General features: G+C 36.1%; 1 protein-coding gene across 1 annotated transcript in view; it reads right to left on the minus strand.

The window, feature by feature from the left end:
- LOC131480850 (cTAGE family member 6-like) overlaps positions 1 to 10,999 on the minus strand; it is a 52,850-nt gene extending 41,851 nt beyond the window's left edge. Inside the window, exons 1-3 of the mRNA XM_058667325.1 lie at positions 10,954 to 10,999; positions 9,180 to 9,264; positions 5,950 to 6,088 (exon numbers count right to left, since the gene is read on the minus strand). Coding sequence (XP_058523308.1) covers positions 5,950 to 6,088; positions 9,180 to 9,201 — 161 coding nt within the window. The 5' untranslated portion in view covers positions 9,202 to 9,264; positions 10,954 to 10,999. The remainder of the gene's footprint in view (positions 1 to 5,949; positions 6,089 to 9,179; positions 9,265 to 10,953) is intronic.
- Between the last annotated feature and the right edge of the window lie 7,077 nt (positions 11,000 to 18,076).

The following is an 18,076-nucleotide window of genomic DNA, read 5'->3' on the forward strand; positions in this document are numbered from 1 at the left end:
ACAAATACCAGTGAGAATGGTCTATATTTGTCAATCTATTCACAACAGGTGCTGGCATGGATGTGGGAAGAATGGTACCCTGTTTCACCGTTGGTGGCAATGCAACCTAGTGCCACCACTTTGTCAGTCAGTATGGAGAGTATTAGGACAACTGAAAGTGAATCTACCATATTGTCCAGCTAGTCCAATACTGAAAAAAAAATCCAAATAATGTGAAATCTGCATATGAAAAAGTGACCTGCAACCCTATATTTATAGCAGCATGATCCATACAAGTGAAGGCATGGAAATAATCCAGATGCCTTTCAAAAGATGGATAAAGAAACTGTGGCAGATCTACTACATGGAATAATACTCAGACTCTGAAATGAATCAAATTCTACCATTTGCTGCAAAATGGTCCCAGCTAGAGACCATTATTCTCAGTGAAATAAGTCAATCCCCAAAGGACAAACATCACATATTCTCTCTGATATGTCAACCTTCACGCAAAATACCAGATCAATATTTAGGCTAACATATACATACATATATTTATCATTGCAGATACTTTCCAATATGCACCTCTTCTCCCTAATAAAAGAACTCACAATGAAACTGTTAAATATACTTTAACAATAGCATATGAGATTTTCTAGCATTGTGTATACCTACAAAGCCAAGATAAACTTAAATAGAAGAATCATAGACTTGTGATTGTTGCTATAGGATACTATTGTTATAATACAGAAGTTCAGAATGAGGTATGAAGCGGGAATCTCTGTGCCTATAGAAGAGTGAAAATACGCTAAATTGGACATAGGTATCATGTCACCAGGTAATTTAAACTTTAGGGACAACCCACATATATACTGTCTGACCCAAACAACAGTGTGCAATGCATGGCTGTGATTTGATCCACAGGCAGGGCTCACAGGTAGTGATTCTTTGATACTACACTATCCATCTGGATTGAATTTTAGTGACTTAACTATGAAAGAAATCCTGTGGGAGATTCATAAATGTATTACATCCCACACACTATATCAAATACTGGTTACAAAGAGATACTATATATGAGGCATCATGCGAGTATAAAAACATGAAATCATTTCATTAGGAAACAACTTATGAATATGGATATGGGAGAAAAGAGTGTTTTTGAAGACTCCATAGCCTGCAGATGGTCATTAATTGACACCCGTTCCAATGAGACAAGAGATCTATGTACCCTCTTCTTGATTTTGAAAGGGCCTATTAGAGTATCAATGCAAAAGAAACCCTGATGATATGAATAATACATGGTCGTATCTTACTTCAAATATTTAAAGCAGCACACTTAACTATCAGGTTCTAGCCTTTCAGTCTCTCCAACAATAAATTTGGAAAAGTGCTAGTAATATACTAGTAATATTTCCAATACAGTAGTAAGAAATATCAATCCAGCATAGAGAATGCTAATGAGGCTAAATTATACCATATGTATGCAACAATTTAACATTTTGTCAGCACTACCAACTCTCCATTTTAGCTCCAGAAAACTGTCAGCAGCAACATCCATTGAATCTCAGTAGTAAACAGCTGAGGGCAAGAATGAGGTAAATATTTTGGGAAATTCAAAACATTCCAATATGATTAAGTGAAATCACACTCTAAAAACCACACATATCCAGAATCCACTTCTTAAAATCTACAAAAACACACCTTTCTCTTGGAAATTTTAAAACATCATCTTGGGGCCCGGCGGCGTGGCCTAGCGGCCAAAGTCCTCGACTTGAACACACCTGCATCCCATATGGGCACCGGTTCTAATCCCGGCAGCTCCACTTCCCATCCAGCTCCCTGCTTGTGACCTGGGAAAGCAGTCGAGGATGGCCCAATGCTTTGGGACCCTGCACCCGCGTGGGAGACTTCGGATCGGCTTTGGATTGGCACAGCACCAGCCTTTGCGGTTACCTGGGGGGTGAATCATCGGGTGGAAGATCTTCCTCTCTGTCTCTCCTCCTCTCTGTATATCTGACTTTGTAATAAAATGAATAAATAAATCTTGAAAACATCATCTTTAGATTCAGTAATCAACAACATACATTGTGCTCATCCCAGTGGTGCATTCATAAGAATTTTTTTGCACCTCTCATAATCCAACATCCAAATCATTTAGTTATATTTCATGCACATAAAATGAAGGACCTGTTCCAGATTTTCCTAACTGAAACATGGCAGCTATACTACAACTAATCCATTTAGTCATTTTTTTCATATACTGAAGAATCCCATATGGAAGAGGTACATGATGAATTGCAGAGATTTTTTAAATGCTGAATTGAATCCAAACCTGGTGTTGAGGTATTACAACTTGACAGTGAATGAACCTAACTAGCCACCAACCATCCTAGTTTACTCCCTACAATTTTCTGGATATATACAACAGACTTCTCCTTATTTGTGCCAGTTACATTCTATAAAGTCACTGAAGACGACACTGTGATGCAGCAGATACAGTGACACCTGTAAAGCCAGCATCTCATATGAATGCTGGCTTATTTCCCAGTTGCTTGAGATCCAGCTGCCTTCCAATGGACTGGGGAAAGCAGAGTGAAGGCAGAAATGCTTCCACTCCTTTCACCCAAAGGGGAGACCCAGCTGCAACTCCTGGCTTTGGCCTGCAATCAGTTCTCCTTATTTCAGCTTCCCTAGAAATATACCAGCAGATATTCAATCTCTTTCCTTGGGACCAACTAGTTGGCCTACAGGGTTTTGGGGGAATAGAATGGAAAATACAACTCTCATTCTCATTCTCTCTTCCTTTCTTTCTCCCTCCATCACTAATTCTGCCTATCAAATATATAAATCTTATAAAGGTCCCTATCTCACCCCACATTAAAACTAGAGGTTGTTTTTAAAGATTTATTTATTTTACTACAAAGTCAGATATACAGAGAAGAGGAGAGACAGAGGAAGATCTTGCGTCCGATGATTCACTACCCAAGTGAGCACAACGGCCGGTGCTGTGCCAATCCAAAGCCAGGAACCTGGAACCTCTTCCAGGTCTCCCACATAGGTGCAGGGTCCCAAAGCATTGGGCTATCCTCGACTGCTTTCCCAGGTCACAAGCAGGGAGCTGGATGGGAAGTGGAGCTGCCGGAATTAGAACCGGCGTCCATATGGGATGCAGGTGTGTTCAAGTCGAGGACTTTGGCCACTAGGCCATGGTGCCAGGCCCCTAGAGTTTTAATAAAATAAATCTGTTCTTGAAATAAAATTCTTAAGTGCCAAATATTGTACCTTTGCTCATAAGGAAAATACAGGCAAATTTCTTCCCTTGATCTTAGTCAAAAGGCTGAGAAGCGATACCGGCAAATTCTTGATAGTTTCTAACCAGAATACGTTCATCAGTCAACCATTTCTACCATTGTTTTATGTTTACTTCAGTATCAATACATTAATATCATATTATTGACTTATTAACATGAGCTCACACTCTACAGATCTGTAACTAAGGCCTAAATAAAATGTGTCTGACACATATACTATCTCCAAAAACCCAACCAAAAAAAAAACATATCCTTCTTACGCTTAGGAACACTAAACATCATTTCAGCACTACGATTGGGATCATCATAAACACCTAAATGTGGCACTACACATACTATGAAAAACATACCTGCTTATACAATGAGGATTGAAACAAGGCTGCCTTACTCATTCTCAGGTGGAAATACACATGTGCACTAAGTAGCTCAAATTTATTGTAGTTATCAGCAGGTACACAAAAGCTCAGTCGATATTAATAATGTTAAATTACAAACAAATTTTAGCAAGCAGGGAATTTTATAAAACGGAACCTAAAAATAATGACAGACAGGAATGACTTCTATTAAGTAACAAGTGAGGCCTCAGAATGTTGCATTTTATGATGAAAAACATGGGCTAATAGAGATATTTGCAAATCAGAGTCTCTGGGCCTGGCACTGTGGCCTGTGACACCAACATCCCATATCAGTGCTAGTTGGAGACCTGGCTGCTCCACTTGCAATTCAGCTCCCTGCTAATGCACCTGGGAAAGCATCAGAAGATAGTACCAGTGGTTGGGCCCCTGAAGCCACATGGAAAACCTTAAAAAATATGAGTTCCTGGCCATTGTCACCTCCTGGAATCCGAGTTCCTGACCACTGTATCCCCGTGGAGAGTGAACCAGATGATGGAAGATTAATTCTCATTCTCCCTCTCTGTAACTCTACCTTCAAATAAATAAAACTAAATCTTAACAAATAGAAAATATGATTCTCCAAATACATTATCTCAAAGGAATTCTCTAGACTTCTACATTCAGACATCAACACACACACACACACACACACACACACACACACACACTTTCTCCAATATATAAATGTACTAAGCATATTTATTTATACAATCGGAAATATTTATTGAATATCTACAATGTGTCCTACACAGCATTAGACACTGAGATAACATAATAAAAGAGTTCTATCATGAAACTTACCTTACATGTGGAAACAGTTTTTAAAAGCCATTAACATAATCAATTTAATCATGTAATCTAGGAGTTAGTTGAACACGAGAGGCCTAAGGTCACCCTGGGAAGGCAATCCTCTAGAGAGGATGGGGGATAAAAGCAGAGCATGCGTCCCATCTCTGCTTCATCATCCACTGTGCAATGAATAGCCCTCCACTGTTCTCTATCTTCACCAGATTCTGAACCTATGAGGCTACTTAATTTGGACGCTATACCTACAGCATATTAGCCAAAAATAATTCTTCCTTCCTAAGAAGTTCCTTTCCAGTATTTTAAATAAAGCCATAAAATACCTATCAATACAGGATATAACAAAACAGAAGCCAGCAATGGCTTAGGAAGTCACCCTGATCAATTAGGCAAATTAACTCCTTTTAGTTAATGAAGACAAGGAATACTTCCATAGGAACAATTCATACAGGGTACAGGAATCAGTTTGCCATATATTGGAGTTGTGTATATGGGATTTAAAATTTAACTGACACTTAAAAATTTTTCTAAATGAGATACTCCATACATTGGAGATGTGTATAAAGGATACTGAAACCAGACATGCTCAGATTCCCTGATGTAGTCTCAAATATCATTTAATTTAAGGCAATCACATACTGAATAGCCAATTCCTGGAAATTACACAAGATTTTATGAACTAGTTCAAAACTTCCAATAGTACTTTCAACACTTTCTTTCTGTTATCTGCCCCAGTTTCTCTCTTAAAGAAACTATCTTAAGGTCAAATAATATTTTTAAAATTTATTATGTATATAGATAGATATACATACATGTGTTTTATTTTTATGGTTCCATAGGCACATGCTTTCCACCCTCCCACTACCCAGTCCCCCTCCCCACCATTTTCCCCCATGTTATGACAACAGTATGGCCCTTCAGCAACAATCACACATCCAACATTCTGCAATTTAAATGTGTCACACATTGTAGGTATAGACAATGGTAGAAAGTCCAGCATCCTATTATCAAGGTATATTTAACTACTTTCATTGAGAGTTCTTTTATTCAGCAGTAGAGACACATTGTGCAGTGGATCTTCACTTCCCACTATGCTACTCTCCATTCCACAGTTCATCAGAGGGAATGTATGTATATACATGTTTACCTATATATCTATTTAACGTCTATGTTGCGTGAAAGTTTCTTTATATCAGAGAAAACACCTGTTCCCTTTGGTACTGGCTTTTTTTCAGTGAGCATAATGGTAGATGGTTTGGGACCACTTTGTTGCAGATGGTAGAATATCAGACTTTCCAATGGGTGAACAGTATTCCACCCTAAAAAATGAATGAGCAAATCTAATCATAAATTAAGAATATTCAGTAATCACAGAAATTTGAACATACAATATATGACTATGCTTTCAAAGGGTATTTTACTTGTCATCCAATGGAGTTGGCAATGATTTTTATTACCTGCATGGCATCATGTCATTTCCTTGATATACTTCAGTCATCATTGGGACTTCCTGTGGATGTGTCCCAATTTCACTTCCAAATTGTGTCCCTTCTGACTTCAAAGGTATTTGTTCAGTCAGATGATTTTCAATATGTTCTAAAGAAAATTTTAGGTCATAACAGAAGGAATATTTTAAGTTACACACTAACATCTGAGGGCAAAAGTTACCAAATTAATAAGTTAATGACAAAATTAACAAAATTAAAATGGCTCCAACAATAGAACATCTAATGCTTTTCAATAGTTTAAAGATCTAGATCTACTATTTTAAATATTGTTTCATATTTTCGTATAAAATCCTCAAAAACCCCCATTGAATTTAGCATCTATTATTCAACCTAGAAGCTAAAATGCATAAAAAAGGCTTTTAAAAGTATTTTTTCAATACTTCCTTAAACTATTTCCATAACAATCAGTAATATCCATTTTACCTAATAAAGAATTTGCCTCTCAATAGTATTATATTTCTATTCAGCAATAACTTTTAGGCTTAAACATAATATGTGTTATAAATCATACAAGAAATTTAGACCTTTTGGCTAATAAATACTCAGATGTCCTCTAGACTTAAACCAAACTATGCCTGAGAGAAAAGTATAAACTTTAACCTACCTTCAACTGCTAATTCACCTACAGTAATCTATAAAAATGAAAACTAACAATTCTAAATAATCTGAGTGCTTCAAAATCAGTGTATTATTTCATGATAGAATGAAGGAAAGATATATTTTCCAAAATGTGGCATGAATCACTACCACAAACTAAATCACTACCACAAACTTAATGAAAAGAAAAAATACAAAATCATATTAATAAGTCAAAAATTTTAGTAATTACATGTATTGAGTATATAACTATCCTAAAATACTCACTACTTATTTAAATGAAAATGCAAGGAATTTTTAAGTAAATATCTTAAAAATAAATGATTGAATACACACAAAACTATGTATATCTGTACTTTTAAAAAACTTTTGCAACCCATTTTAAAAGTTAAGCTATTTATTCCACTGCTAAAAACAATTATTTATTAAATTGATGTTGAGTATTTTCTTTTTTTTTTTTTAAAGATTTATTTATTTTTATTGCAGAGCCAGATATACAGAGAGGAGGAGAGACAGAGAGGAAGATCTTCTGTCCAATGATTTACTCCCCAAGTGACCACAATGGCCAGAGCTGAGCCAATATGAACCCAGAAGCCAGGAACTTCCTCCAGGTCTCCCACGCGGGTGCAGGATCCCAAGGCTTTAGACCAACCTCGGCTGTTTTCCCAGGCCACAAGCAGGGAGCTGGAGGGGAAGTGGAGCTGCCAAGATTAGAACCGGAGCCCATATGGGATGCAGGTGGTTCAAGGTGAGGACTAGGCCACTGCACCAGGCCCGAGAATTATTTATAAAACAGTGTTTCATTATTAGAGATAATGCTCATTTAGTGTAGTATTTTGAAAATACAGATTAGATTATAAACTGCCCATGCTTCTCTATTCAAAAATGATCATTATTGACATTCAAATATTTCCTTCAATACTTTACTAATATAAATTCTGTGATTTAAAAATTTTTAAATGAGATGCTTTTTAAAACCCAACTTAAAACTTTAAACTTAAAACTGACTATAAAATAAATGTTATAAATATCGCTTTATATTTAGCTTTTTTGTTAACCTCTTAATTTGTCTCACCCATAAATTCGGTTTTTTATAAGTTGTATATTTACAGGGAAAAAAGGACATAATAAATGTGAGATTCAGAACAAGTCAGTTTCAAGCCTAAAATCATGCAATATTCCCCTTACTAAACAAGCCTACTATGAGGAGCAATTTTCTCTTGCCATAATATCGCTGTATCTCACACACACACACACACACACACACACACACACACACCATTTTAAGTACACTTTCCACTTCCAGTCCAGTTTCCTATTAATGTACCAGGGAGTCAACAGATTAAAGTTCAAATTCTTGGGTTCTGGCCAACCACTTAGGAGACCTGGATCAATTCCTGGTCTTCCGTCTGGTCCAACCCCAGCTGATATGGGCATTTGGGGACTGAATCAGTAATAAAAGATCTCTCAACACCCATCTCTTGTCTGTCATTGTTCATTTTCAGTAAATGAATACATAAATACTTCACAATTTAAAAATCACATCTTCCTTCATGAATCTATTTATTACTTGTGCTGTAGTTCAGGGGGGGAAAAGCATAACATTTGGAAGAACCATCAAGGAAGGAAACTTTTTGTAAGGAACATGAGATCTGTCTATATTACTTTTAAATTTCCTGTAAATCTCTAACAATTTCAAAATAAAATATTTTCTAAGATGTATTTCTGTGAATGGCCGAGTTATAGAGAGTGAGGGAGAGTAAAGGGGAACCAGAGACAGAGACCAAACTTTCTTCTGCTGCTTCACATCCCTAACACATCAACAGCCAGGGCTGGGACAAACAGCATCCAGGAACGCAGAGCTCTCTCCAGGTCTCCCTTGTGGGCAGCAGGGACACAGGTGCTTTCATCTTCCATTTCCCACTGTCTTTCTAGCTACTTTAGCGGGAAGCTGGAGAGGAAGTATGGCAGGCTGGACTCAAACAAGTATTCATATTGATGCCAGCATTGCAGGTGGCACCTTAAAACACTGTGCCACAATGCCAGCTCCTAGATGTCACTTAAAGAAAAATAACAAAGTCACTGGTTTGAGAACACAGTGAATGGCTTCAGCTAACCCAATATTTGACAGGTCGACTGCAATGGGTAATGGTAAAAATTACTGTGATGATCCAAAGTAGTGTAACGATTTAACTTAATAAAATCTTGAGCTATGAATTAGTGCTTTATGTAGCACTCATATTTTGAGCATGTCACCTACCCATTTGTTTAGCCTACAATAGGGAGAGAAACAAGCACTGAAATGATTATGGTATTAATTTTTTCCTTACTGCTGTAAGGAAGACATGTATCAGCTGTGAGGAGAACAGTAGGGAAGGAGACTACAAGTCTCTCTTAGGAGTTGAAGGGATTGATTGAAGGTGTTCCAGCTGAAGGTAAATGTAAAGGGAGACAATGACACTGTGTTGCAGACATGCCAAAGCACAGTGTATCAAAAACAAGGACTGCAGGCGAACAACCCAAAGAAGTAGCCATCATTTTATCAAAAAAGATGAATCCTGACTTAATACCTAAGGGAGTACCGTTTTCTGAGTCACTCGTCATGTCTTGTTCCACACTGTCATCATCGGTAATATCTTCTCCAAGGATGGCAGAGCAATTTTCCGTCTTTAGAAAGTGTTCAGAGATTAAAAAAAAAGAAGGTAATAACTTACACTAGTGCATTTATTATTTCTTTTCTCTTAAGATTGATTTACTTCTTTATTTCAAAGTCAACAGAGAGGAGAAGACAAACACTCTTCCATTTACGGGTTTGCTACTCAAATTATCACAACATTCTGAAGCCAGGAGCCAGGACCTCCATCTGGGTCTCCCACATGGGTGGCAGAGGTCCAAGTAATTGGGCCATCTTTCTGTTGCCTTTCCAAGTACACTGCACCAAGGAGCTATGAGATGCTCATGTATGTGGTAGCTTCACCTACAGTACCACAATACCAACCCAAATGTATTTCTTGTGGATGTACAATTACACTTTTTAAATAAATCTACCTAGAGTAGGTATTTGGCACAATAATTAAGAAACCCATTGAGATGCCCATATTCTCATCTGAATGCCTGGGTTCCCATCCTCACTACATCTCCTGATTCCAACTTCTTCTTAGTTCTCCTCCATGACCATATTCACCCCTAAACGCCACACCAACAGGTGGTGCAAGTAGAAGCATCCCTGCCACCTTGATTGGACATTCAGATGGAGTTCCTGGCTGCTGGCTACAACAAAGTCCAGGCAAGGCTGTTGTGGCTATTAAGTTCTATAAGATAAAACCAAAACTAGTGATTCTTAATGAAACATCTTATAATAGTTCATTCTTGCTAAATCCATATTTTAAAATGGTAAAATGTTGTATGAGATGATTATCTGCTACAAATAAAAGAGTGATCATTAACATACAGTATATATTTTATATAATGACCAATCTGATATAAAGATTACAAATTTTAATGTATTAAAAAGAAAACATAAGTGAGGAGTTCAACTGAGATAAAATACATTCTTAAGAAGTATTCAAATTAGAACATGAGACATTTCCCAGCATTGAGTAGTTTTTTCTTGGATTGAGGAAAAATTTTCTAGTACTGTAACAAAAATATCACATGACTGTGTCGTATATTTCTCTGGAAAGCCCCACTTAAATCTGTTCTGCTCTACAATTTCCATCCTTCAGTTGCCTCACACTTTTAAGAGTTTGAGGCACCAAACGAAAAGGTCTACAGCTTTGCACACAGTGCTAGGATTGTTCTGTTTAACATGTATTTCAAGGTCTGTCAATCTTTGAGCTTAGAGAAAAAGTTAAACAATACATTTCTCACATGGCATCCACAAAAAGAAGGGTTCAAGGACAAGCCTTCTAACTCACAAATGCAAAAATCCACATATGTTCAAGTCTCTTATGCACAATAGTGCATTATTCACAAACAGTCCATAAATGCCTACATTTTAACTCAGTTCTATTCTGCTAGTGATACTTAGTAACTCTGTTATGGAAATAGTGATAGCATTAGATATTTAGAGAATAAGCACAAGAAGAAGAATCTGTCAGACACAATACATTTTTTTTTTCAAATAGATCTGATGCACAGTTTGCTGAATCTATAGCTGTGGAAATTGTGGGTGCAGAGGGCAAGCTATATGATAGTAAGAATATTGTCAAGATTCCAGCCTAGCAATTTAATTCATAATTTGCCATTGCAATGATTTGCTTCAGTTTATTTTGTTTGGAAAATAAAGTTTTTAAGTTTCTAAGTTAAGATACAATTCTATCCAACTCAGTCACACACATCAGTAGAGTCATTTACCTCAATTTGATTTTCATTGTCATTGATAGGTTGGTCTGTCAGTATTGTAGTGCATATAAATGTCTTTTTCTCTTTAAGTCCATTCAGCTCTTGTTTTGATATTTTAGCTTCTCCAATAAGCTAAAATCACAACAAAAAATGCAATTCATCATACATGTTTGTAAACAGATGCATTTACAAGGCTGGTATGTCAATACCAGACATCAAAAAGACAGGAAAGATGACTCCTATTGCAAAGAATTTTCAAATTGGGGTAGTATAAAATAATAGGCTTAAATATTCTTTAACTCATTTACATATGTATATAAAATCAAAAGTTTTCTGAGACAAAAACACAGATACTTTATAAAGTTCATGTAAAATGACTAGGGATAAGTTTGTCACTAAAAATTCTTTAAAATCCATGCAAATTTTTAATAGTATGAATTTTTTTCTATAAAATGGTTGGAAACACATCTCTCTCCATTTCCCTCTATCCCTCTGCCATTCTGTTACTTTGCCTGTCCTAGAAAGAAAATCCTTTATTTAAAAGTAACAAACTTAGGCTGAAAAAAGAGACTATGTAGATAAGTAAAAAAAGGTATAAATTCATGAAAGAAATTTTCCATATACATATGAAAGAAACATCTTACACTTCATAAATTTACCATCAAACAATAAACATTAAATTTCTCTGCCAAACTGGCCCTTCATTGGAGAATATCCTACACAATCACACCCCCAAAAATCCTTTTCTGTAAAATTACCAAAGAATCAGGTGATGGCTAACAGGCAAAATAAAATGAATACTGGGGCCCGTGCTGTGGCACAGCCAGTCAGGCCTCCACTTGAAAGACCTGCATCCCCTGGGGGTATCCAATCAAGTACTGGTGGCTCCACTTCTGATCCAGCTCCCTGCTTATATCCTGGGAAAGCAGTCTGGGATGGCTTAAATTCTTGGGCCCTTGAATCCATACAGGAGACCCAGAAGAAGCTCCAGCTACTGCAGACATTTGGGGAGTCAACCAGAGAGGAGAAGGTCTCTCTTTCTCTATAACACTACATGTCTCTCTTGTAAACATGCCTTTCAAATAAAAGTAAGCCCTAAAAAACTGAAATTAAATGGCCTGGAGTGATAGCCTAGTAGTTAAAGTCCTTGTTTTGAATGCGCCTGGATCCCATATGGGCACTGGTTCTAATCCTGGCAGGCTTGCCTTCCATCCAGCTCCCTGCTTGTGGCCTGGGAAAAGCAGGCAAGGATGGCCCAAAGCCTTGGGACCCTGCACCTGTGTGGGAGACCTAGAAGAGGTTCCTGGCTCCTGGCTCCTGGCTTCAGATCAGCTCAGCTCCAGCTATTGCGGCCACTTGGGGAGCGAATCAATGGATGGAGGATCTTCCTGTCTCCCTTCCTCTCAAAGTATCTGACTTTGCAATAAAAATAATAAAAAATTGAAACCAAGGAAAAATCATCAAATTTAGTGACTAGATGCTATCTAATACACTGCTAAAAAGTGATGTAAACATGCAGTAATAAAAGGTTAGTGAATGATCATTATTACAATAATTTGTTTCAGGAACACTGATAATTAAAACTACATAAAAGTAGTTCTAACAAGTAATGCCATCTAAGTCATTTTTTTAATATAAAAGTGTATTTTTGATTCTATCAGAAGCTTAACACTGGGTTGGCCATCACTTGCTCTTGACATTAAGATGACAAAAGATTGCTGCTTTTTGTTATTTTAGAGGCATAGTGTTTAATAGGTAAAATAGGAAATGCATCAAAGATGACTGTAAAAACAAAACATGGAAAGTGACAGAAAAATAGTAATAAACTCAGTAGACCTCAGAAGCTAAGACATAAAAATGGGAATGCCTAAAGTCAGATTAATTTGGTAACACTCCACAAAAATTAAATAGTCTGAAGGCAAAAAAAAAAAAAAAGCCAGCAAGAGCATCAGAGAAAAAAAAAAAGGAGGGAGGAGGAAGGAGGGAGGAAGGAGGAGGGAGGGGAGGGGGAGGAAGGAGGAGGCAGGAGGGGGAGGGAGGAGGGAGGAGGGGAGAGGGGGAGGAGGAAGAAGAAGAAGAAAAAGAAGAATTGGATTGAGCCTCTCATGTAACAAGGCGCCACTCGACACCCACATCCAGTATCTCTGATAATGAAGCGGCTCAAGTCTCTGTCCACCCAATTTCCTCTTTCCAATGAATACGACCCTGAAGAGTCAGTAGGTGATGGTTTGTGAAGGTGGATCCCTGCTGCCTACATGGCAGACCAAGAGTGAGCTCCCAGTTCTAAGTGTTGGCCTGGCTCAGCCTAAAATTACAACTATTTGGGGAGTAACCAAGAAGATAAGAACTTTCTCTATCTCCACCTCTCAAATAAACACATTTTATTTATAAGATTTACAACTCTTGAAAACAGTGTATTGATGAATTATGAATAGCTATACAGGAAACAAAATAATTATGTTAAAGAAAATGTTGGTGAGACAGAAAATGTAATCCTATTACAAGACCCAGATATAGCACTTACAGAATTATGATAATACAATTACTGATCATATGTAAAGTTTCCCACTGAAAAACTGTCAAGTTACTGGGAAAAAATACATGTGAATGAGTGTATCTTACCTATATAAATGGGGAAGAAAAGGATAAATATAAAGTCCTCATTTTATCTACCTCCAGAATCACGTGTGCCATTAAACCTCAGATAAGGTTTGGATGTAACTGCTATCTGCTGTGATTGCCAAGGTATAAAATATGCTGGTTTACTTTCACTCCCAGGAAAGAGTAGCAGAAGAATATACACTTGTGTACCCCTCCCTAAAATATACACTTGCAAGTGGGTAAAGAAAGTGTCCTACTCTGATAATAACAAGAAAAAAATATCTACTCTAGGTCTTAGTATGTTGTTGGTCACAAGTATGCCCAAAGTGCTTCTAATGACATAGCTGAAAGCTAGAGTCTCTATAGAGTACAAACCTGTTTCAAGCTTTCGTGAAGCTGCAAATTTTCAAACAATACCTTAATTATATCCAAATGTGTTTGAAAGCTCTTGGTTGTTCTTATAGCCTAAGTATAAAACATATTAAGTCAGTAACAATTAACATAACACAACAGATCATCTTCATGGACTCCCTAGAATATCCACGTGGACAACAGCTAAAGCATCCTAAAGCATGGAAACAACATGCCAACAGAGGCAGCCCAGCATAGCAGGAAGAAAAAACCTAGAATCAGAGTATAGTTCTGCCACCAATTTGCCATGTAACCTTGGACAAATGACATAACCTGTTATCAATGTCCATGTATTGCATAGCAAATTTTGTGAACAATGTATTCTGTATCTCATCCACTAAAAGCTAACTTTATGAGAGTTTTTCTGCCTTAATATGTTAAACACCAAGCATCTTCAACAGGACTCAGTTTATAGCAACAGCTTTTCAAATATGTGTACAGTGTTACAATAAACTTTCATCAAGTGCCTTATATGTGTGTGTAAACTGAAGATCATCTACCTCTGAAACCCTAACATCAAATAGTATCCCTGAATAATAAAAGCAACAATCAAATTTAATTTATTTGCAAAAGCAACAGACCTACAAGTGTTAGACAAATTCAACTTACTGCAGCAATTTGTGATTGGAGGAATTTTCTTTCATCATCCAGGGTCTGGATGCTTTGTTTTGCCTGGAAAGAAAGTATCAGTTAGTAGAGAAGTATTTACTAAACCCCTCCAATTTTCAAGATGCCACATCTCAACTTTGATACTTCACAACACTTAAGGTACATAATGTACATTACTCCTTACACACATCATGATTTTAACTGCTCATATTTACAATGTCCTAACCAAAATTTTTAATGAATAAAAACTATACAGTGTGTATGTGATCATTCAACATAAATGATTTATATGGCCTACATCAGTAGTGAATGTAGAAAGTTCTGTAAGAAAATATGCAAAAAAAAAACCCTACTTCACATATGGCATCTAAGGAAGGGAAAACAGAGGATCTGGAAAATGGTGTTCTCCATTTTTTGACCTCTATATTCCTTACCTTTTTGTATAGTACATGTTATACTTTGGCCAATAACATTACATTTTGAAACCCCATTAGCATTTTATAATATTTTCATTAAATACAAAAAGTCTTACCAATGCGTTTTGTTCAAAATGTTCAGATTTCTCTTTTTCTAATTGTTTTTCTAAAAACAAAATGTCATCCTGTACATTGAATTTGCAACTCTCCAGCTTTTCATGCGTTTCCTAAAACAAAAGTCAACTTTGTAAGACATATGTGGGAATTTGTAGTTAGGGAATCAGGTGACTACATCCAAACACATGGAGTATAAGTTAAGTCTAGTTCATAGATCCTAATGATTGTCAGAACAAAGTGCCAACAAGCAGGTGCCAACAAGCTTCTTCACAGAGAATAAACAGTTCAGGCTTGCAGGCCACACAATCTCTATCACAGTTATTCACACATACTATGTTAATTAGAAACAAAGATAATTCTAACTGAATGAGCAGCATTGTGCCGTACAACATTTTTTTTTTTTTTTAACAAAAAAACAGGTGGGGTGAGAGAGGAAATCCTTGAGCCTACGGAACTATATCATGAAAAATCAAACAGAAAAAAGAAACTGGTGGAGAATCCACTGTGTAGAGTTTGCCAACCTTTGCTTTAAAGCATTCTAAAACAAAAAAGGTGAAATAACCTAATTCATTATAATGTAATAACATCAGAATTAAATAAAATCAAGATTTCTTCATATTTGATATTGAATTAAAATAACTGCAATTAAAATTTTAAATAATGTAATAAATATGCCTCTGCCATTTGAGCCTTCAACAAACTTATTTAAAGTTGAAAAAACAAAATCAAAAGTTTCAAATGTAAAGCAAGCAAAAATAAATTTTTTAAAAAAAGCTCTATTGTGCTGCTGAAAAAAAAAAAAACTTATTTTTCCTATCTCTCTAAATTTGACTATTTTTATAGCAATTCTGTGACCTGAATCAGAAATACTCTACCTGCTCTACTGGTTTAATTTTTTTTCTAGATTCAACTACTAAATTCGTGCAAATTCTCACACAGTTTGTATTCAGTTATGACTACTACCGCTGAAAATAAATGCTATGTCTTCTTAATTAGTAATACAAGAAAAAAGATTCCAAAATATCCAATTAGCTAATTTTTCTGGTATGTTACATAACTGAAATGCCTTCACAACAGGCTGGCATATTCCATTATTTCAGTTTGTCTACACATATACTCCAGGTTGAGTAAATGTGTTTGCTATTGAGTTTTTCCAGTTCTGTTAGCATGCCAAATGTCTTGTAAAATTCTTCTAAGTCATCAAACCATTAGTCAATTACTACTACGATGGTGTTTTAAAGGGTCAGCAAGTATAAGAGGTTATCAATATGCTTTTGATATTATTAGGTAACACAGGAAGAAAGCATTGATAGATATATCATATTTGCAATACAATTTATACCATCCTTTGCACTGCACAAGGAAATTAATGACAAACAGATGTTCTGATGATGAAAGACATCAGTGATTGAAACTGCCACATGGAATTGAACTCCTACACCTAATTAAAGTGACTACCACCTTCTAACTTCACATCGGTGGAAGCAGACCTCTTCTGTACTGCGTTATTACTCCCTGCTTTTCACATCCCGATCTTTAAGTGGTAGTGGCATATTCTAGTCACTTAACTTAATCCATCTTAATTGAACTAAAGTGTAGTATATTTTCCTTACAAGGAGTTGAATCACACCAGGCTCAGGAAAGCTGAATCATGAGAATACTCCTCATTCAGTAACCTCAGGTTGGTAACTTGAGACCAGCCATGGGGGAACATTCTTTTTTCCTCAGAACTCAGCAAATGATTTTTGGACAGCCAGTTCTGAAACACTTAGCAGCATATCAGTATTTACAATGCAAATCCCTGATCTGATGCTGAATAATTCCCAGTGTTCTGAAGATTACACAAAGGTAAATACCATCACACAGTTTAGGTAATTTATTGCTGACAACTATTCCTGAAATTGTTGTAATGAATCCTTCGTCTCCTTGTGGAGTAAACTGGGTCCAAAAAAGCAAAGGTCACTTCAGGAATTTTCCAGGAAGGAAGAACAAACAGCTTCTAGTGAGCTCTACCGTGAACTGAATATGCCTCAGTCAAAACATGCTACCTAGCAATGACCTATTTCTAATATTTAACCATTTTTAAGTTATAAAAGCTAAATTATTCTTTCACACTTCTTTGTAACTTACTTTACTGACAATATACTATCTATAAAGTCTATGTTAGTCATCAGCAACAATATTTGCCCCAGCTTTGAAAAGGAGGCCATTTGGTTTCTTTACCTTCAAAGCTTGTGCTTTATTGGACTCCTCAACGCTGGAATGTTTCAAAGATGGCTCTAAATTCTCATTCTGAAACAAACCAACACCGTGAGCACAAACTATAAATTATTCTAATAAACATTTACTTATTTGTTTGGAAGGCAGAGCTTCACACAGAGTGAACTTATGAAAACACCTGTTTGCAAGAGCCAGATTAGAAAACCATAACTGAAATACACATAATGAAAAAAGGACTCCCTTATAAAATGTAGGAAAATTATTAAAAGGAAAATATGAATATGCTTTTTTAAATGTGAAAAAGCAAGTCCATAAAAAGAAAATTCAAGTGGTTCAAAGATATATAAACAAACTCATTAAGACAACACAGGGTAAAACCAGAATGAGACAATGTCACTCCTAACACAATGGCTAAAATTAGTAAGAACTGTTAAATGTTGAAGTGAAGAACAGCATAATGCTGTATTACACTCCAAATAAACTATTTACACAAAACTATGAACATAATAATTAGTTTTCTGGCTCTTATTTTTTATTTTCAAAATTGTCTTACCTCTTTATCTGCAAAGCTATGTTTGTCAAGTAGTCCATGTTTTTCTTGTATTATTCCAGAAACTTCTACAGCAAGCTTTTTGTTTTTCACTAAAAACATATAGTAAACTGTAAGTTTTCAGATTATACACAAAAATTATGAGATCTAAAATAGAACAATAAAAAAAGCTTACCTGTAAAACCACAATTCTTAACCTGAAACAAATTTT

This window comes from Ochotona princeps, chromosome 7 (genome assembly GCF_030435755.1).
Source record: "Ochotona princeps isolate mOchPri1 chromosome 7, mOchPri1.hap1, whole genome shotgun sequence".
Taxonomy (NCBI): Eukaryota; Metazoa; Chordata; class Mammalia; order Lagomorpha; family Ochotonidae; genus Ochotona; species Ochotona princeps.